Source organism: Carassius auratus, chromosome 2 (assembly GCF_003368295.1).
Source record: "Carassius auratus strain Wakin chromosome 2, ASM336829v1, whole genome shotgun sequence".
Lineage (NCBI taxonomy): Eukaryota > Metazoa > Chordata > Actinopteri > Cypriniformes > Cyprinidae > Carassius > Carassius auratus.
Window position 1 is genome coordinate 19,392,081 of NC_039244.1, and position 21,397 is coordinate 19,413,477.

General features: G+C 39.2%; 1 protein-coding gene and 2 pseudogenes across 1 annotated transcript; 1 reads left to right on the forward strand and 2 right to left on the reverse strand.

Annotated features, from left to right (window-relative positions):
- Window positions 1–343: 343 nt before the first annotated feature.
- LOC113040987 (probable G-protein coupled receptor 160) lies at window positions 344–2,765 on the reverse strand (annotated as a pseudogene).
- An 884-nt stretch (window positions 2,766–3,649) lies between these two features.
- Window positions 3,650–11,226, forward strand: LOC113119387 (NAD kinase-like; annotated as a pseudogene).
- Window positions 11,227–11,304: 78 nt separating this feature from the next.
- On the reverse strand, window positions 11,305–17,982 carry LOC113119606 (translocation protein SEC62-like). The gene is made up of 8 exons (XM_026289202.1): window positions 17,891–17,982; window positions 15,654–15,762; window positions 15,426–15,531; window positions 14,946–15,153; window positions 14,758–14,853; window positions 13,896–13,956; window positions 13,692–13,811; window positions 11,305–13,578 (listed from the first exon to the last, which is right to left on the reverse strand). Exons 1-8 carry the CDS (start codon window positions 17,924–17,926, stop codon window positions 13,085–13,087), a joined length of 1,230 nt encoding a protein of 409 aa, XP_026144987.1. The 5' UTR covers window positions 17,927–17,982; the 3' UTR covers window positions 11,305–13,084.
- Between the last annotated feature and the right edge of the window lie 3,415 nt (window positions 17,983–21,397).

A 21,397-nucleotide genomic window follows, 5' to 3' on the forward strand; every position in this document is an offset into this window, starting at 1 on the left:
TTATCCATAATGGCAGAAGTTTGGAAACACTAGAACTCTTCCTAGAACTGGCCTCCTGGCCAAACTAAGCGATCGATGGAGAATGGCTTTAGTTTGACTGGTGACCAAGAAGCTTATGGTCACTCTAGTTGAGCTCCATGATCATATATGCAGATGGGAGAAAGTTAGAGAAGGACAAACATTCAATTCAATTCAATTCAGTCCAGAGCATTCAGAACCTCACACTGGGCAGAAGGTTCACCTTCCAACAGGACAATGATCCTAAGCATACAGCGAGAGTGGCTTATAGACAACTGTGTGAATGTCCTTGAGAGACCCAGCCACAGCCTAAGCTTGAACTCAATTAATATTTCTGGAGAAACCTGAAAATGTCTGCCAGTCCCCATCCAAGCTCACAGAGCTTGAGAGGTGAAGAGATGAGGAGAAAAATGGCAGATAATTGCCAAATGCAGATGTGCAAAGCTTGTTGCATCATACCAAAAAAACAAGTACTGTATTTTTCAGACCTGAAGTCGCACCTGAGTATAAGTCGCATCAGTCCAAAAATACGTCATGACGAGGAAAAAAACATATATAAGTCGCACTGGACTATAAGTCGCATTTATTTAGAACCAAGCACCAAGAGAAAACATTACTGTCTACACAGCCACGAGAGGGCGCTCTATGCTGCTCAGTGGTAGGCTTCAGGAGCAGTGAGCAGCATAGAGCGCCCTCTCGTGGCTGTAGACGGTAATGTTTTCTCTTGGTTAATTTCTCTCGGTTCATGTCAAATTAATTTAGATAAATAAGTCGCACCTTTAAATCGCAGGACCAGCCAAACTATGAAAAAAAAAGTGCGACTTATAGTCCGGCAAATATGGTACTTGTTTCAGTTTTTGAATTTGAACACATTTGCAAAGTTGTCACAAATCTGTTTTTTGCTTTGTCAATATGGTGTAAGTGTAGCTTGATTTGGGAAAAAAGTTATTTAAAGCAGATTAACATTAGGCAGCAAAATAAAAAACAAATGAAAAATATGAATGCTTGTATGAATACTTTTTATAGGCACTATATATATACATATTTATATATATATATACATAAAATTTTGTCTAAAGTTTCAATTAACTATTAATTTTTACTATTTTATACTATTATTTTTAACTCCATAAAAATGTTTCTTGACTATTATTTAACATCTTTAAAGGGTTAAATCTTATTTTGTGTTCTTTACAAGAAAGACAAATACAAGTTTAAATTGACGTAGGGTTGAGTAAATATTGACCAAATTTTTATTTTGGATCATCTATCTCTAATGCTGTCTTATGTAAATAGTCCTAAACTGCAAAAGTATATCGGGGAGTGAATAAACCAGTTAGATTAGTTCATATGTAAATATTCTTACTTATATTTGTACTTATATCTTCCTTGTAGTTTTCATGGGTTCGGTTTATTTATATACAGACAGAAAAGAACAATACGTTCGAAGCAGAAATCACAGAAATTTACATCAGTCTGGTAAAGGGTGCGGGTCCAATAGCATTCATTTTTTTCTCTTAGTAAATAGCCAAATCATTTGTGCAAAACAAATATTTGCAATTTACAAATCCAAAGGTGTTTATTTTTTTCCTTTTTTAATGCAAACAAGAAAGCAAATAAAAAAAAAAGCCTTCTCCAGGGTAGGCTGAACATGGTCAGATTTGTATAGTGTTTTAACTTGAGTGCGGTCACTGGATTGTTGTCCATAATTCCACTCGTCAGCACCATGTGTAAAACAAAAGTACCAGGAACAAATACCATCTGTAATGGTGTTGCTTTTCTTGGAACTCGATGTAGAAGAGTGGCCGCACAGAGCCAAAGCGACGGAAAAGCTGTTGAGGAAACACAACCAGATGACATTCAGCTGCAGGTGCGCATGCATCTCTATCTGGAGCATCGGTGAGACAATCATCACAACGAGAAATGAGGCCCATGTTTTGAGGAACGTACACATAGCCTGCCTTAAACAAACCACACAGCTTTGTTGAGTGAAATGCAGAAACACCTGCACCCTCCATTTCTCAAGCCGAGCGTATGAGTAAATAATAACGGTGGTGACTGTCAACAGCAACGCGGCGAGGACCTGAGAACTCTGCGGGCTACTAAACAGCTCGCACTGCTGCTTCTCATCAGCTCCCAACAACAGAACAACACCAGCCTCCGAGAAAACGTACAAAGCTGCTAGAATCCAGAGGAGGCACACTCCAGCACAGTAAATCAGCTTTTGTTTCCAGGATGTGTGTGTTGAGCTTGATGATATTTTCCAGAAGTTATCTAGTCCTACAAGGAGGAAGACTGGTCAGTGGAGCATGGCATACATAAAACAAGTAATCTGAGCCAGCTGGCACATGAAATACCTGCTGAAGTCTTCCAGATAGAAAATGGCCGTGAGGACAAAACTCAAGAGACTGTCAATCAGTGCCAATGAAATGCAGAAGAATCCTGAGAAACTCCTGAGCACATAGTGTCACTGCACCACGACCAGCAGCCAGTTCAGCAAACTCTTGAGCCACAGAACCAGCAGAAGCGAAGGGATTGATGTCTCCATGCTACAGAAGTCACAACAATCAAAAGACCAGCCTGTTTTGTAGCTGGCCAGCAGTTCCTATTTGAAACAGTTTACATCTGCTGTCAATAGAAACACCCTACTGAGATAAAGGCTACTGAACTGCAGTTAATAAAAAGGAGAGCACTGGCTTCTTTCTGAAGAACAACGTCTGTGATCTTTTATGTTTAGGCAGACATGAGTAAAAAAAAATCTAAATATACCATTAATGTAGCTGCTTGCATTGTTTACAAAAACAGCATGTTGCTGGAAGACACATATGTTAACCCGAGCAGCACATTAAAGTGAAATGACTGAAGTGCAGCTGCTATTGATATTGAACGCTGATGAAAGAATAAATCATAACAACAGGTGGCAAACCACACCTGTTTATTCCTTGCTTATACATACTGGAACAGCATGGTCTATTCTTATGTAATCGTCTCAGTTACACATCTGTGTAAATTTAACTCATCAGAAAATTTAAATTAGAAACTATTAATGTCTTTTAATCATTTTGAAACCTTGTGAAATGCGACTATATGTCTGCCTAAAGTATTAAGCTATCAATTGATTTTAATATCTACTTTTTATTGAGTCCTTTGTTGTTGTTATTATTGTTCCAGTTCAGGATGTTCATAAATGGGATTTTCAACATGTGGAAGAGAAACTCTTAATATGAAGAGATAATTCTAATCATGTTATATATAGATAAGGAGAGAACTGAATAAATGTATTAAAACCACACAAAAAGCAAACAATAAGAAAAGAAAATATTACGATGAATATATTGCACTGTTTATCAAAATGGTAGTTCAAAGAATTGGGGATAAGAAATATTACACTTAAAAAACTGCTGAATAATGGTTTGAAAAGTTATAGAGTAGCCTATATAAAACATTAATTAAATATTTAAGAAAGATGTATCTTTGTAAGAGAATTTAGAAGCCAACATATTATTAGTGTTCCTTTTCCTAAATTGTAATTTTTTTTCTCTCAGCTTAGTCTTTCTTCCATTCTTCTTTCATCGATGAACCACACTCCAGATCAGTAGGGGGCGGCATACACCTTTCTGTTTGTTTGCCAACCGCCATAAAGAGCCAGAAGAAGATGCGCAGCGGCGCTAGTGTCACGAGCACCCTCGTACTGTCAATGTGGACATCCCATAATTTAACTGAGCATAAGCCGAAATAGTTTTGCTGTCAAGGTAACGCCGAGAAGTGTATTAAATTTACCTCTTCAGTTGTGAAAGACTGTAAAGTTCAAAAGGGAAGTACTGCGTTTTCCCCTTGGTTCGGTAAGTGCTGGTGAAATGTGTTTAACGTTCGCTAGCTCCGTGCGGCTAACTTTTTTCTTTTACTGTCTATGCTTTTAACGGGATGTTTTGGTCGATGACAATCTTGCGACTGTTCTGTCTTCAGTACAGAGTTTCGTGTCGTTTAATGTGTTCGAGATTACTGCTCTTTGTCACAACCAAAATCCTTGTTAGTAGAGTGATACGTTGCATTTGTACTAGTATAATTAAGTATCAGACCGACTGGCACTCCTGCTTATGCTGCACGTCATGTTTTACTGGTTGTTTCCAGTTTTAGTCGTTTCACTAAAAACAATAAACCAATATATGCGTTTGACAAATAACATTTCCATTGAGTTGTTTTTTATTAACATCAAGGTTTTAGTTTAGAGTTTAAATTTAAGTTCTTGTGTAGGGTATTACTTCATTTTCACCCTTTTTTATCATTATCAGGCACTTGTTTAATGTGGTCTCTAAATATTAGATTCAAAAAGTTATAAGTATAATAATAATTAGCGCTGTTCAGTTAATCTCATTCGATTATCATTATCATGCGCATGTTCTCAGTAAAGCCGGTCACGTGATTAATAGTACATCTCCATCACCTGCTTTCAGATTGAGCAACTTTCATCACACAGAAATAAGAATGGAAGGCATGGAAGACGAGCTCCCTTTAAAAATGCTGGAGGAGGGTGGTTCATCGAAGCGGTCACAGAAGCAGCAGGAGTGGCAGGGGAAACTTCCAAGGATACACAAAGAGGTGAAAAGGTCTCCTCGGAGGCCGGACTGTCCAGAACACCTGGCGGGGGGAAACATACCTTTGTTGCCTGAGCAGCCCGATTCAGAAGCCTCTGTATCAGTTGAGGACACAGCTGAGAGTTGCCCCAAAAAGATGGGATAGATGCAGGTACAAAAAACACCATTTGATTTAAACCGGTTGAACACTGAAGATAGAAATGTGCAGTGACATTTGCACTTCTTTGTTGCAGACGAGGGCATTTTCTACATGGACCATATCCTGATACTCATTTTGGACCCAAAGCTTGTGTTCTTCCCAACCCAACCTCAGTCATGTAAGTAAAGTCAGGCTTACTTTAGATAAGGGGCCAGGTCACACCCCTTTCTTGTTAATATTTAAGCTTTTAAGTCAAGCAAAGGATTGGACAAATGTAGTGATAATGTCGTGTGCTGAGTTCTGATTGGTTGTGGGTGGTTTGTTGGATGAAGTTGGAGAGCAGCGGAGTCAGTTACTGCTGTGGCTGTCACAAGAATGGTCCTCCTGGAACATTCTGAAAGCCCCCCCCAGCACTATGCCTGTTTTATGCCCCCCCAGGACAAACCACATGAAGAGGATAATGTGTGGTTTTCTGATGTTGTGCTGAACATGCTTCGAAGTTTTGGGTTATGTTAGCTATGCGTTTCTGTATATTTCAGATCAAGAAAGATAATTAGTCAATCTCTAAAAATGACTTATTCTGGATTTCATGAAGACAATATTGTATAGAAACCTAGCTGTTGGACTTTATTCCTCGGTATAAAAAATATGTTATTAAAGAATTATTTAAATAGACATTTTTGAAGTTTAAAAAACAAACAAACTGTAAATGTTAAATGACACCCGTATAATTTTTTTCATCTATTAATACTGAAAACGATCTGATCCTAGAACTATGAGAAACCAGAAGCAGAAGACTACATAACATTTGACCCTGACTGAAAGTTGCGTAACGAATGTAGAAACCGTACAAAAGTACATACCGTTTGGCTTTGTTCGTAGTTCAGTGCCAACACATACAATGTTTGCCTACTCTGTCGACTTTCCCCACAGGCACATTCAGGATCCAGCCAGCCAGCGGCTTACCTGGAGCAAACCCCCGCTCAACGTCCTGGTCATCAGAAAGATCCGAGATGAGACCCTTCTGGAGCCGTTCAAAGAGCTTTGCCGGTTCCTTGTGGATGTAGGTTACACAAAAACAACATTACTAGTTTTTTTTTTTTTTTGCTGTATCATTAGATTTTTTTTAGCTTTGATTACACATTTAATCTAAATTATTCCCACAATCAGGAGAAACATCTGATGGTTTATGTGGAAAAGAAAGTCGTGGACGATGGGTCTCTCATGACGGATGACTCGTTTTCAGCCATTCGCAATCAGCTGTGCACATTCAGGGAAGGTACTGAGACATCATTTTGTTGGATTGGATAGGAGTGAATTATCGGCAGGTTCACCTGTTTTACATAACCATGACACAATATTAACCAATAAAAGATTTGGTGCATTTGGAAAATGAGAGAATTATTGTTCACACAGGGTATGACGACATCTCAGACCGCATCGATTTGATCATTTGTTTGGGTGGAGATGGGACTCTTCTGTATGCATCATCTCTTTTCCAGGTATTCTCTTATTTCATCTCTCTTCTCTTATTTGGTTGTGCACAAGAGACTCCTACTAGGTCAGTCTCAGCTGCTTTCCATTGTATTTTCTCTGTGTGGATCATATACGTTGAGAGAATTTGGATATGCAAAAGTGAGTTGTTTAGAGGTTTATTTAAGGATTAAATGTGGTTTTGTCTCATTTAAGGGCAGTGTTCCCCCGGTCATGGCGTTCCATCTGGGCTCCTTAGGATTTCTTGCACCATTTAAGTTTGAGTCTTTTAAAACTGAGGTGGATAAAGTGTTTGAAGGTGGTGTGATTTAAGACTTTCTTATATTTTCCATCACTGAAACTAGAAAAACTGCAGTTTTAGTTTGTAATGTACTGTTTTAGATGTTTCTGTTGTTTTAAGTGTTTGTGTCTGGCTATAGGTAATGCTGCCATCATCCTGCGCAGTCGTCTGAAGGTTAAGGTGGTAAAGGCACGTTCCAGAGGAATGAGCAGCCCCTTCAGCACTCAGGAGAACGGAATAGCGCCTCATAACCACATAAATAATGAAGCAGGCAAAATCACGCTACAGTTACAGGTAGGGCAGCACTCACAATGTATTTGCTGAAACCCAAAACCAGCAACACTTGAGCTTGAGAAAAAGTGTCTTTAGTATACCAATAAGTTTTTGGCACACAGGCCTAACAAACGTTACAAGAACACTGTTAAAACCAGTCATGTCATAATAAGGGAGAGGCCATAAAACAAGCTCATGGCCTCTTTTCAATAGTGACAGTAAATTTATAATATTACAAAAGATTTCAATTTACAAATGCTGTTATTTCTATTCATCTAAGAATCCTGAAAAAAGGTTATAAAATTCAAATCCAGCTTCTTTATTTTTTATTCTGCTTTTCCATCACAGGAATTGTTTTAAAATGTATTACATTAGAAACCGTATTTTAAATTGTAATGTTTACTGATAAAACAACACAGAAACAGTCTTGGCTGAACATTAAGAGACTTCTTATAAAAAATATTTTTCAGATTCTAACCTTTAAACGGTAGAGTATTTGTACATACACATCACAATTAGACGTTAAAAAAAATGGTTCATAGTGTTTGTGACACTTTTTTTTTTACATCTAAATGAAGACCTGCTTGCTCAACTTCACATGCTATACAACCGTTTTTAGAAAAATACATTAAAAAAAATTAATGGTTGAGCGCTTAGTTGAGATTGTGCGTGCTTTTGCCTGTTCTTTGATATTGTTTGTGTGTGTAAAGGTGCTAAATGAGGTGGTGGTGGACAGAGGGCCTTCATCCTACCTGTCTAATGTTGATCTTTACCTGGATGGACGCCTCATCACATCTGTACAGGGAGATGGTAAGCACAACCATACGCTTCAGCTGCAAACAGCATTGATAGATCCCTTTTTATCTCGTCACCACTGTGCTCCCAATCAGTACACTTAAAGCTGCGGTAGGGAACTTTTGACGCTCTAGCGGTTAATAAACAGAACTGCTTGCGGAAGAACATCGTAGCCGGAATTACTTCTCTCTGTTTATGTCTATGAAGAATCACAAAGGTACTGGGTTACTCCGCCGCGGTACCCCGAAGCAATCTAAAATAGTCCGAATATAAACACTTATTATAGGTGCACCCTAGTGATTCAGGACAAGCCAAAAACACGGTTTGGAAAATGGATTCATGGTGTACTCTCTTATTATATTCATTTTCTACATTTTGAACACATACAAAGTTACGGACCGCAGCTCTGATTGGTTGTTTCTTACTGGGAGCGGTCTGTAACTACAAATGGCAATAGAGCACTGGGAGGAGCCAGAGGAGCCTAATTTTTTTTTTTTTTTTTTTTTTTTTTTAAACAGATTATCTGTCTCTCATTCTACTGTCAGGACATAATGACAGGTTTAACAAATATGTTAAAAATATATATTTACACAAGTTACCTACTGCAGCTTTAATTGCAGAGATGAATGCCCCCCCCCCCCAAAAGTAATTAATACTTTTCATCAGCAAGGAAGGCTTAAAATTGGTGAAAAGTGACAAAACTTTATAATGTTACCAAAAATGTCTGTTTGGCATTTATATGCCAATTCACAGTGCACAGCACAGACAAGGATAACAAACACCTTTGTTTGGTTTTCTCTGATAGGTGTGTTATCCCTGTCTGAACACTGTATGTTACCCTGTGTCTGTTTGCTTTCACCCAAGTGTACATGATCAGTCAGTGTTTGTTGGTGTCCTTTGCGTCAGTGTGAACAGGAGTTATTTTTCATAAGTCTAAATCCAACAGCCGCCTTGTTTGTTTGATTGTGTCTGTCTGTGCAGTGTGAAGTGGGCTATAATTGCTGTTCTCTTTAACTTTTTATTCATCACAGAATCCTGACAAAGTATGAGGGTTTCTAGGACTGCACAATTAATCAAATTTCTAATCGCATTATGGGTTCCTCAATTACATAATCGTTCAAAGTTCACTTATGTTATTCTGCATGCTTAAGATGCATTTTACTTCTTTTTTTTTAAATTTTAGTTTTAGTATAACAATACAATTTTATTTTTAGTTTTTTTATAATTTAAAGAAGAAACCAATCTGATGTAGAGTTTACATTTGAGCCTTAATACTATAGAAAAGCAAAAGTGTTTTCAGCTTATTTTCATATAGAGTACGTCGTGCAGTTGCATCAAACAATGGTATAAACATAATTCAGTGTAAATTGTGGTAATTGTGATTAATAATCGCAACTACAATTTCAAGGGAATAATCGACAATTATGATTTTTGTGATAATCGCGCCCTAATGGTTTCCATTGAGAAATTAAGTAGCACAATTGTTTTCAACATTGCTGATATTAAGAAATGTTTCTTGAGCATCAAATCAGCATATTCAAATGATTATTGAAAGGATCATGTGACACTGAAGTTTAATGGCTGGTTCAGTTTTTTTCTGTATTTACAGTATATCAAATTAATTAATCCTTTTTGAGCATAAGAGACATCAATCGGATTAAAACATCTTAGCGACAACAGACTGTAATGGTAGTGTAGCTTTGTTTTGTGGAGCATTATAATTGAGAACAATTATTGAGAAGTGCTTGATCTTTTTTTTTTTAGCTCAAGCAGATGCCTTGATACATTATGATCTGTGTGATTTGCTTTTTACGGGAGTTCAGCTGCCATGAAACTAAATGCAAATATGTGTTGTGTTTCTATGCAGGTGTAATAGTTTCCACCCCCACAGGCAGCACGGCCTATGCTGGTGCAGCGGGAGCCTCCATGATCCATCCCAACGTCCCTGCCATCATGGTCACCCCCATCTGCCCCCACTCCCTCTCTTTTAGACCCATCGTGGTGCCCGCAGGTGTGGAGCTCATGGTGAGAACAGGACTGAGGTTTCTCCATTTCAGTGATGAAACCTGGTTTGCCAAATAAGGAAGTTATTTGTACAATTTTAGGTTTTATTAATCTCAAATGAGAGCTTCAGAAGAACATTTGTTTGCGTCATCGTATTGCTAACTGTATTAACCCTGCAGATAACGCTGTCTCCTGATGCTCGCAACACAGCCTGGGTCTCGTTTGATGGCAGAAAGAGGCAAGAAATCCTGCATGGAGACAGGTGACACTCTTTTTACACAATCCCATAAGCAAACAGCTTTGATCTCCCCCATAATCCAGTGATACAACAACAGCTGCATTATAGTTATGGAAATGAGCATCAACAGTGTCAGTTGGGATCACCACTCAACCTTTCAGTTCAAAATCAGTTTGCCCTTTAATCTTAAGCAGCATAATCAATCTCACACGCTGTATCTGTTAATCATGAGTTTGTTTTTTGTTGTTTTCCATTATAGCATTAAGATCACAACCTCTTGCTTTCCGGTCCCTTCTATCTGTTGTCATGATCTGGTGTACGACTGGTTTGACAGTCTGGCTCAGTGTCTCCACTGGAACGTCCGCAAGAAGCAAACACGTCTAACAGATGCCAGCGACTCCTCAGAAACCGAGAACTGAATCCTCACTACGAAACTCACTGTCTGTTGACTTTACATTCCAGAACGTTTCAGATTTCATTATAGACTCCAGTAAGCGCTTTATGTGCTGTCTGAGAAATGACACATTTAATGTTAGAGGTAAGCAGCAACAAAATGTTTGGTTACCCTAAAATGCCATCGTGTGACTGCTAAACATCATGATGCAGACTGTATTTCTTAGAGGATTGTTTTTGCACCTGAGCACTTCACAATATGCTAAATAACTGATCACATTTATTATAGAATATTTGGTATGTTTGTTTTTTTTAGTAGCATTTATTAACCAACATTAATATTTAAATTTGTACTGTTGATTTAATCCACTTCTAAATGTTTTAGGAATCAGAAATAACTAATCATCCACCACGTTTAAACTGAAATGCACATTATAGTAGGAAATGTAATTCATTCTCGGAGCATAAAACTTTTTTCTTGATGTTTAGATTTTGGCAAAATTTACAACAAACTTTCCTAATCTATAAACAGACAAAGCTTGACTTTCTATGTGGTTTGTCATGACGGTAGTTGAATATGAATAAAAAATTATGAATAAAAAAACTAATGCTTTTGTCTAATTAGATGCCTATCAAACCCATCTAGTTCTTGTGAAATAACATTGTAGCCTCCCTGTGGAGGCACAGGACTTTGCATTTTCAAAACCATATTTTTTAAAGCCATTATCCTTCTAGTTTAATATTTAATTGCAATCAGTATAGCTGAATGCAAGCTGTTTACAGTTTGATGTAAATAAGATCCTATGATGTGATCGTCTTATTTGTAATATTTCAATAAAGATGTATTTTTATCTTGGATGTTATCTTTTATGTCATTTGAAATGTATCCTGGTGTATTTTAAGGCTTTATATCCTGTTAGATTTACTTAAGACGACAATCTGTAATTGTTGTAGTACAATGGAATATATATTGTATTATATAATAAAAACTAAATCCATTTAAGTGTGAAATATTTAATGAAAAAAAGCACCCATTGTGATTTTTTTTTTTTTTAAACAAAGTAATGCAAAATGCTTGTGTTCTATATTTTTATTGCAATAAAAGGATACAGATATAATTTCTGACAGACACTTAAATTATCTTCCAGATATTGCAAAAAGACGGTCCTCAACACTGATCCAAATACGGACAATTAGTAAATTGAAGCTGACCACATAAAAAAAGATAATGGGATTTCAGTTTGTTTAAATGATGTAACACTACATTATGATAGACAGCGAAAGACATCTAGCCAATTGAAAAAAAAAAGTAATCTGGCATATCAGCATCTTTATCTCCTTTATAAAGACAATGGGACAACAAAGGTGAGTGAAGTTCAATAGAAAGAAAATACAAATGTCTTTAGTTGCACACATAGTGTCATGTCCAGCCTATCCAGGTCTTCAAAGTCAATGACAAAGAATACTGAGGACATACATAGCATTTCTACAAGAACACTAAGTGTGACCAGCAAGATCATCTACTTACAGACATGGTTAAAGATTCATAGCATTTTAAGAAGAAAGAGAGAAGTTCACTTGGGCATGAGGGGTTTCCCTGCTCCTTTTGAACTTGAGATGACCATGAATTTTGAGGGAAGCTTTAACAGGCTTTTTTTAAGAGCAAAACACCTTTGCTGCCTTTTGTGCACGTTTGACACTCACTAGAAATCAAAGCATTGCAGATGAACAGAATTCATGTTTTAACTCCAATAAATTGTCCAGAAACAATCTTTCCGACATCACAAGCATTGAAAACAATTATTGGTGGTTTTAGTATTTGTACAAAATGCATTAAAAAGTAAAACCTCCATGTCTGACATTATAAAATTGATTACAGTTCATGCTGAACCTTAACTGCTGGCATGAACATCTCTGGTAGATTTATAGAATCCATATATAAATGATACATTTGTATTTTATCTCTTAAATAGTATCCTCAGTATGAGTCAAAGAAACAGCTAATGCAAAATAATACTCTAGCCAATAGTATGCAACCCTACGGAAGGATAGTATTGGACCTCGGCCCTATTAAAACACAAACTAGCTACTAACAGGTTATTTTGGACCACAGCCCCTTGAGGAAGCACGATTCGTCAACCTCAGAGTTTGAACAACAGATGAGATAACCAGAAGCATGGATGTGAGCTATGACATGACATGTTTGAAATCTATTTGACTGGAATTTGGTCATAAATTGAATGCATATGAAAAAAGATTCAATTTCCCGCATTATTTGGCACAAATGTGGATATAGTTTCCCCTTCTGAATGCAATTATGATTTTAAATAACTGCCTACCTCGATCAAAGATACTGTTCTGATTTATTAACTTCTCTGTTCACATTAACCAGGTCTATTAACTTAAACGTGATTGCAGAAATGTATGAGGCTAATCGTGTCACAAGTGCACAGCTCTCAAAAACTTTCAGATTTGAATTTTTTTCTCACTAGATTGGAAAGTGAACCTTTATATGTGGGTTAAAAACCACTGTGACAATTGACCAGTCCAGTCCTTCTTAACATTACCGACATGTTTATACAACAAAATCCTTGACATTAGATAGTTTTAACATGAAAGAAAAAGAAAACCAGAGAAACAGGGAGACTTGTTGCATCCATAGAGGGGGAAGCATTTTCAGGGAAATATTTTCATTGTCATCGTAGCTGTTTCCTGCTCTCGTTTAACCTTTAAGTCTGTTTTCAGAGGAAGATCTCAGCCTGAACAGAAATGGGAAACATCTTCTGAACATGACCGAAGTACGTCAGCAGGTCCACATGGAGCATGGGAGTATGTGTGAGGCGTGAGGAAAACGTTTATGTCTGAACAGTCAAGGGCTTTGTCTCACTTTGCTCTTCCTCATCATCTTCCTCCTCCTCCTCCTCTTCCTCTGTATGCTGCTCCAGCTCTTCTCTGGTGATCATTTCAAAGTCGTTGCCGTTGCTGTGCTGTGACCCTTCCTCCTCTCGCCGGTCACTGTCTGTGTCCGACTGACGTTCTGCGCCCGCTTCCTCACTCGCCTCGATTTCTTTATTGTCGTCTTCGTCCTCTTCCTCATCGCCGTCTTTCTTCTCGCTGTCCGATTTGTCCTCGCTATCTGATTTCTGAGCTTTGCTTGAATCTGTGCCTCTGGTGTCAGATTTCTCACTGCTGGATTTCTTGGAGCTGGAGCGCGGACCCTTGTATTCGTGAGTGTAGAGGGGGCGGAAGGAGTCGATAAATCCCACGTCAGCTGTCAAGTTTGGCAGGAACCAGAAGTGATGACGTCCACCGGTCACCAACCAGATGAACAGGAACAGGATGCAACGAGCTGAACCAAAGGGAAAACAAGAAATACGAGGATGAGAAAAGACAAGATAATGCAGTGCCATTGAACGGTAATGTGAAATTGTACAATACAAGATATAAGTCAAGAACTCCTACCAACGGCCAAAAGAAGTATGCTGGCGACGAAGCATCCCGCGGCCACGCTCAGGTAATACACACCAACTCTCATCTCAGCGGGCCACAGCGGGAACAGAGTGGCTGCGATGACGGCAATCACTGCAAACAAACACACAAAGCTCAGATCAGTTCTGGAGCCACCGAAACCACAGTCAAGCTCAACTGGAGAAAAACAGATCCTACCAAGAATCAAGCCCATGGCAAAGGTTTTAAAGTGGACTGGATCGTAAATCCAAAAGTAAACCTGAAGGGAAGACAAATATAACTTAAGTAAGAAAAAAAAAACATGTGAAATTGAAGAATTTACAGCAAATATTTTCATTTTTATTCATTATTTTAATAATCACCACAACAACACTAATCATATAATATAATATAATATAATATATAGGCTGGCTGGGATCCAAAACATCAGTGTAAATAATAAATTATACTGAAAAAATAATCATAATAATACGAGCAAGAAGAAAATACTTGTATAATGACATAAAATTATGATTGTTATTATTATTAAATATTAAGGCATTAAAATAAAATTGTTACCAGGGTTGATATTGTTAACTGAAGCTAAAACTATGAAAAAAAAAACTAAAAAAAAAAAAAAAACCTTACACAAAAATGAGTAATGTTGACTTGGCAACTAATTGAAATAAGGGAAATAAGAATACATTTAAATGCTTACAGCAAGAAGAACATACAAAATACCTAAAAATAAAATTAAAATTAAACTGAAATACAAAAAATAAAAGTTAACTCAAAATATTTATAAATATTATAATAGTAAATAAATAATTCCAAAATAATATTATGTTAACCCTGTGCAGTGTTGTTTGCTAAATCAAAAATATTGTTAATCATACATCTGATAACTTGATTCCATGTTCAATGTGAAAAAAAAGACTATTAAGTTTACACTGTATACCATTTAAAACAGACAATTAAACTCTTTATTTCAAATACAGAATGAAATCTGCCTAATTGTGAAGTAAAATGAATGTTTTTTTACAAGCATCTATTAGATATGATTTTCTGAACTGATCTCGACCTCGTTGCCATCCAAGAACAGTTGGTCGTCATGAGGTTCCAGCTTGAATTTCTTTTTCACATCCTTCTTCTTCTTTGGAGATCCTGGACTGTCATCCTAAACATACAGAAACAAGACCTCAAAATAAGAATCATGATATGCAGATATGCAAAAAAGGACTTCATTGTGTTTTCTTATCCTGTATATACATCATACATTTTTTTCCTTCTTTGCGTCTGCAGCCTCAGAGTCCTTCTTTTTATCTTTGTCCTTTTTGCTTTTTTCTCCTCTTCTTTGCCACTGTCACTCTTAGCCTTATCCTTTTCTTTTTCTTTTTCTTTCTCTTTCTTTCCATCTTTCTCTGGCTTCTTCTTCATCACTTTCAGAGCTCGGTGGAAAAACTGCTTCTTCAGGAGCCTGTGAATAGACAGACATATATACATTACCATTCAAAAGTTTGCCGTTTCCCTTTACTCCGCAACGGCACACTGATTCATCAAAATACATTTAGAATATTACAAAATATTTCAAATGAACGCTATTCTTTTGAATGTTCTATTCCTCAAAAGAAAATCCCACACTATTTTCAACACTGTTAATAAGAAGATGCTTTTTCAAAAGCTTTGTAATATCAAATACCACAGAGATTTCAATCAGTACGGTGAAATGAGTGAAAAGACTAGGTTTACCTGTTGCAGTAGTCCACCACCGACTCTCTGGTTGTGAACAAAGCTTCCTCGCTCTTCTTTGCTTTGGCCCACTTTGAATCCAGCAGACAGTCAACTGCTTTGGAAGCTGATGGGCAAACATTTGGTTCAATGACAGCAAGCAGAAGATTTTGAAAACTACACAAATAATTAAATGAAACCCTATGCAGAGGAAACAGAAGCAAGCATGGCAGGAATGAGCGCACTGACCGATGAAGTAATCCACTCGGTGTCCCATCATGTTGGTGGATTTGGCGGGGCAGTTAAAGCGCAGGTACTTGGCCACTGCCTTCTCATCTTTGGTCGGTTCACTGGCCTCCTGAAAAAGAGAGATCAAAGATCATGAAGTCATGATGATTACACTCATCTACTGAATATGCAAACAGAATTCCAGCTTAATCTGCACTAAATGCACACTTCTGCAGCAGGAATGCACACAGTTTATGTAGATAAAGTACAAGATCATATTTCACTTATTTCATCATATTTCACAAGATCACTTATTTCTTAAGATCATACCATTGGGTAATATCAAACTTTAACAAGAAAGATAGCAATATACTCTTAAGTCAGCAAATAATCACATTTTAAAATATAGTATGGTAGAATTGTCAATTTTCAGAAAATTAGTTTTTACTCTTTGATCAAACAAAAGCAGCCATGGGAAACATTAGAGGCTTCTTTTAAAAACACTTACCAAATCTTACCGACCCCTTTTACTTTTAAGTTTTTTAATTGTCATTAAACAAAATAGTATAGACGATATCATAATATCATCCATAACTTGAAAAGGATTACCATCTTGCAATAATCAGAGTTTAATATGCATCCGTATTATATAGAGCATGATTCTAGACCTGTGAGACTTCACTATGTGAGAGGACCTAGATATTAATAATGTAAACCACAATTAATATACACAACTCAAACAAAGAGTTTGACAAAAATCTGGTTTGTCCCTTTGGCCACAAGCTATTAATTCCAGTGAAAGTGACATTCAAGAGAGTGTAGAATAGCAGCAGAGCAGGAATCCAGCAAACCCCTCTGAAAAGCTTTGAAGTGAATCTCCGACACTGGACGCACGACCCTCTAATTAAAAGCCTCAGCTCACCACACACTGATGTGCTGTGCTCTGTAATCTATACGCAAACATTACAGTCTCCATTCAGACTCACTGCAGACACATGAGTCCTCACTGACCTCATTTATTAAGTTAAAGATCCTTACTTCTAGTACTATGTGACCACACTATACACACACAAAACCCCCTCACAAATCCAGACAATAAGCCAGGTTATAGAGACACCATTTACTCAAATAATGAATGACTCCATTCTTAAGCCTTAGGTCTTAGTATGAGCGTATTTTTGAGCTCCACAATCCTTCAATCATACTCTATTTTCATTTCAGTAAGAAAACTGTGAAGTAATGACAGTGGATTTCAACCTGTTGCACAAGAGAAAAACTAACAAACAGGCTGGAAGGACCATAAAGAGTGACTCTCATCAAGACACGTCATAATTCCACTGTTCTTACATAACATGTCATTTATTACAGAAACGCACAGTAACTGGTTTCCAAAACCAAACAAGCAGCCAAGTCAGACAACAAATGTATTCTGACTACAATGGCCAGAAATGCAAAGTAGCGCTTTACAGTAGAGGCATTTGACTGCCATATTTAGACCGATACACGGTGTTAATGATGGAGAATGACTTTAAAGGGAAATCCTGTCAGCATTTAGTCACTTGTTTGAAAAATGTATGCGTTTTCTCCTGGAAAATGGAGTAGATGATGTTATGGACTGACAATGTTTCATACAGTTAAAATAAATGGTTACTACTGGATTCTGCCTACCAATCATTGTATTTTTAACGGGAAAAAAAAAACAAGTCAACCGAGACTGAAAAAAAAAACATGAATGTGAGTAAACTATTTGTGTGTGTGTGTGTGTGTGTGTGTGTGTGTGAGAGAGAGAGAGAGAAATGCCGCTTTAATTACTCTGCAAATGGGTAAAAAATTGGGGAAGAGAAGGGCTCCGTTTTGGACGGTATTTGGTAAAATTCGTGAAGCATGTGAGCCAGCAGCTGGTTAAAGAGGACAGTCTGTGCCGAGCTAAGATGGCCAACTCCATCAGCTGTGCCACTAAACACAGAGACATCCCAATCAGCTCATGCTCACATCGAATCCATCGAGCAATTGCATGAATGATTAGGTGCCGGCAAAAAGATTAAATGCATTACCCAAGCGAAGCGCATAAATTGCGCCAGCACTGACAAATAATCCACCTCCCATAAACGAGAGCGTTGCAAAAATAACGGATCAGAGTAACGTACAATTGTATTATGGGTCGAACAAAACACTAACGTTAACTCGAAAAATTATTCGATGCCAAACAGCGATCTAAGACTAGGCCTCTAATAACAAACATTACGTGAATTCTGTACCTGAATTCGCTTCTTGTGTCTCCTGCGCTCCGCCATGATTTCTAACTTCTGGGTTCCCTTGACGTGGTCACGAAAATAGTGGGGAGGGAAGTCTCGCGATAGTTCGAAAAGCCCGTGATCAGCCACTTCTTCGCTCGGCAAATTAAAATCTGAATGAATGAGTACTGCCATCTAAAGTGCAGGTGAGGCATTGAAGTCACGGTCAATAAATACATATTTTTTTTATAGTGAGAATTGTTAGATAAACTATTAGCTATCTTAAATTTAACAGCAACACAAAACATCAATGTTCAACAAATGTTCGACACCTAAGAAGTAGCCTAACATTTGAACCAGGGTTATTATGAAACCCGAAATGAAATAAAAATAGTATTTATTATTTTAATTAAAAGAAACTATATATATAAAAAAAACAATAAAAGCAATTTTGTTAGTTTATCGTTGTGTTGACTGCATTGATTAACCATTCAAAAGGACTGTAAGGATAAAATAATCAAAACAAATATATTTTAAACATGGGATTTATTATTTATTATGTGTTCCTGTAATTCATTTGGTAGAGCATTGTACTATGAAGAGCAAGGTTGGGGGTTCAATTACCCTGGAACACTTGATAGGTAAAAATTGATAGCTTGATAATTATTATTATTAACTGCAAAACATCATTTGTGTAATGATGACTGACTCGACATGGGATCCATTTGCAAGCTTTTATTAGAACACTCGTAGTCGTACAGGCGAAGGGTCAGGATCAGCAAACACAGTATAGTAGAGATATCAGAATCGTAGTCAATACCAAGCAGTGGGTCGGGGTAACCAGCAAGTATCACAGTCCGTATTACAATCTGGGTTCAAAGGTAGGCAGCAAAGGTTCTAGGATCGATAATCATCAAGGGTTGGCAACTGGGATAGCAAGACAGGGTATAACGCTCAGAAATGTTAGCCGTGGCAGAAACAAGACTTCGCAATGAGGTGACGCCAAGGTCTGGCTTATATGGCAGTCTCTGATATGGAACACCTGGCCGGTGATCAGTCCAAGGTACGGGGCTGTTGGGTAATGTAGTGCGTATCAGTGTAAGTGAGTGTTTGGATGCCTGTAGGTGTCAGTATTCGGGCGATGGTGCCCTCTGCTGGCCTCTGGAGGGACTCACGGGGTTCGTACTCGTGACAGAGCCCCCTCCCTGCGAACGCCTCCTGGCGTGAGGTGGAGGGCGACGTCGGGGTCTTCCTCGAGGTCGAGGGGCCGGTTTCTCTGGATGTTCTCTATGGAAATCCGTGGTTAAGTTGGGGTCAAGAATGTCCTCGGCATTGACCCAGGAATGTTCCTCTGGACCGTACCCCTCCCAGTCAACCAAGTATTGGAGAACTCGTCCCCGACGTCTTGAATCAAGCAGCTCTCGCACCTGATAGGTCTCCTCGCTCTCCACCTGAACCGGTTGGGGACTCTGCTCACGGGACCTCCCCTCACCCTCCTCCTCAGGGGCAGCAGCGGGCTTGAGCAGTGACATGTGGAAAGTGGGAGAAATACGATATGTGTCAGGCAAAGCAAGGCGGAATGACACAGGAGTGATTTGTTGTGTGATTTTGAATGGACCCACGTACCTAGGACTTAGCTTTCGGCATGGCAATCTCATCCGAAGGTCTCTGGTGGACAGCCAGACCCATTGACCCGGTTGGTAGGTGTGTCCAGGGCGTCGACGACGGTCGGCCTGTTCCTTCAGGCGCCGTACAGCTTGTTGAAGATGTACATGGGCCTGATTCCATGTGTCCTCGCTTCGTTGAAGCCAATCAGTAACAGCGGGAACATTGGTGGGTTCACCTGACCAGGGGAACATGGGTGGTTGGTACCCTAGAACGCATTTGAAGGGGGTGATTCCAGTGGAAGGCTTGATCAGGGAATTCTGAGCATATTCGGCCCATAGGAGAAAACGAGACCAGTCCTCTTGATGGGAGCTGCAGTAGGAGCGAAGGAACCGAGTGAGCTCCTGGTTGAGGCGTTCCACTTGACCATTGGCTTCGGGGTGATAGCCAGACGTGAGACTTACGTTGACCCCTAGGGCTTGAAAGAAATCCTTCCATAAACGAGAGGTGAACTGAGGACCTCTATCCGAAACGATGTCGTCAGGTATGCCGTAAAACCTGAACACCCAATTACACAGGAGTTCGGCGGTCTGAAGAGCAGTAGGGAGTTTGGGTAGAGGTATGAGGCGACAAGCCTTGGAGAATCGATCGATGATCGTGAGTATGACCGTGTTACCCTGGGATAGGGGTAAGTCTGTGATGAAGTCTATGGCAAGGTGTGACCAGGGTCGTTGAGGGATAGGAAGAGGTTGAAGGAGTCCAGCTGGCAGTTGACGAGGGGTTTTGTGCATGTTACACGTCTGACAGTTCTGAATGAATTTAATGGTGTCGGGGTTAATGGTCTCCCACCAGAAGCGGTTCTTGAGGAGATGGAGTGTGGCTGTGATGCCGGGGTGACCGGAGGCAGGAAGACAGTGAATATGACTCAGGACCTGATCACGGTGAGGGGCAGGTACGTAGGTTTTATCCGGTGGACAGGCGGCTGGTGGTGCTTCTTGTGAATTGTGTTGTTCAATAAGAGTCATGATATCCCACTGGATGGGAGCAACCACCACATGGAAGGGCAATATGCGTTCGGGGACTGAGATGGAAGGGTCGTCATCATGGATACGTGACAAAGCATCGGCTTTAGTATTCTTGGAACCTGGGCGATAAGTGACATTGAACTGGAACCGGGAGAAGAACAAGGACCATCTGGCTTGGCGTGGGTTGAGTCTCTTGGCGGAGCGTAGGTATTCCAGATTTTTATGATCAGTAAAGACGGTGAAAGGATGAATAGCCCCTTCGAGCCAATGTCTCCACTCTTCAAACGCTGCCTTCATGGCTAACAGTTCTCTATCACCCACATCATAATTCCTCTCCGCTGGGTTGAGCTTGCGTGAGTAGAAAGCACAGGGATGAAGTCTCTCCTGAGGGCCTGGTCGTTGTGAGAGAACGGCCCCAATGCCAGTATTGGAAGCGTCAACTTCGACTAAGAAGGGAAGAGAGGGGTCAGGGTGATGCAGGATAGGAGCGGTGACAAAGCGTTCCTTTAATTCCTTAAAGGCTTGACGGGAGGCTTCGGCCCAGGTGAGACGATGGATACCTCTTTTGATCATGGAAGTGAGAGGACTGACGACTGTACTGAAATTTCTGATAAAGCGTCTGTAGAAGTTGGCGAATCCCAGGAACCGTTGTAGCTCCTTGAGAGTCTGAGGCTCTGGCCACCTGAGTACAGCAGAGACCTTACTGTCGTCCATAGCAACTCCCCCCGGACTGATGACATAACCCAGGAAGGTAGTGGATGTGGTGTGAAACTCACATTTCTCGGCTTTGGCGTACAGTTGATGTTCGATGAGGCGCTGTAGCACAGTTCTGACGTGTTGAATATGATCCTGTAGGGTGTTGGAGTAGATGAGAATATCGTCAATGTAGACCACAACAAAC

Excerpts from the sequence above, each read along its gene's own strand:
- LOC113119606 (XM_026289202.1), bottom strand. The coding sequence starts at position 17,926 with ATGGCGGAGCGCAGGAGACACAAGAAGCGAATTCAG. Across the intron at positions 14,854-14,945 it reads GAAGGAAAAAAATGTATGAT|GATGACAGTCCAGGATCTCC; the intron begins GTATATACAGGA and ends CTGTATGTTTAG. Across the intron at positions 13,579-13,691 it reads CATACTTCTTTTGGCCGTTG|CTCGTTGCATCCTGTTCCTG; the intron begins GTAGGAGTTCTT and ends CCTTTGGTTCAG.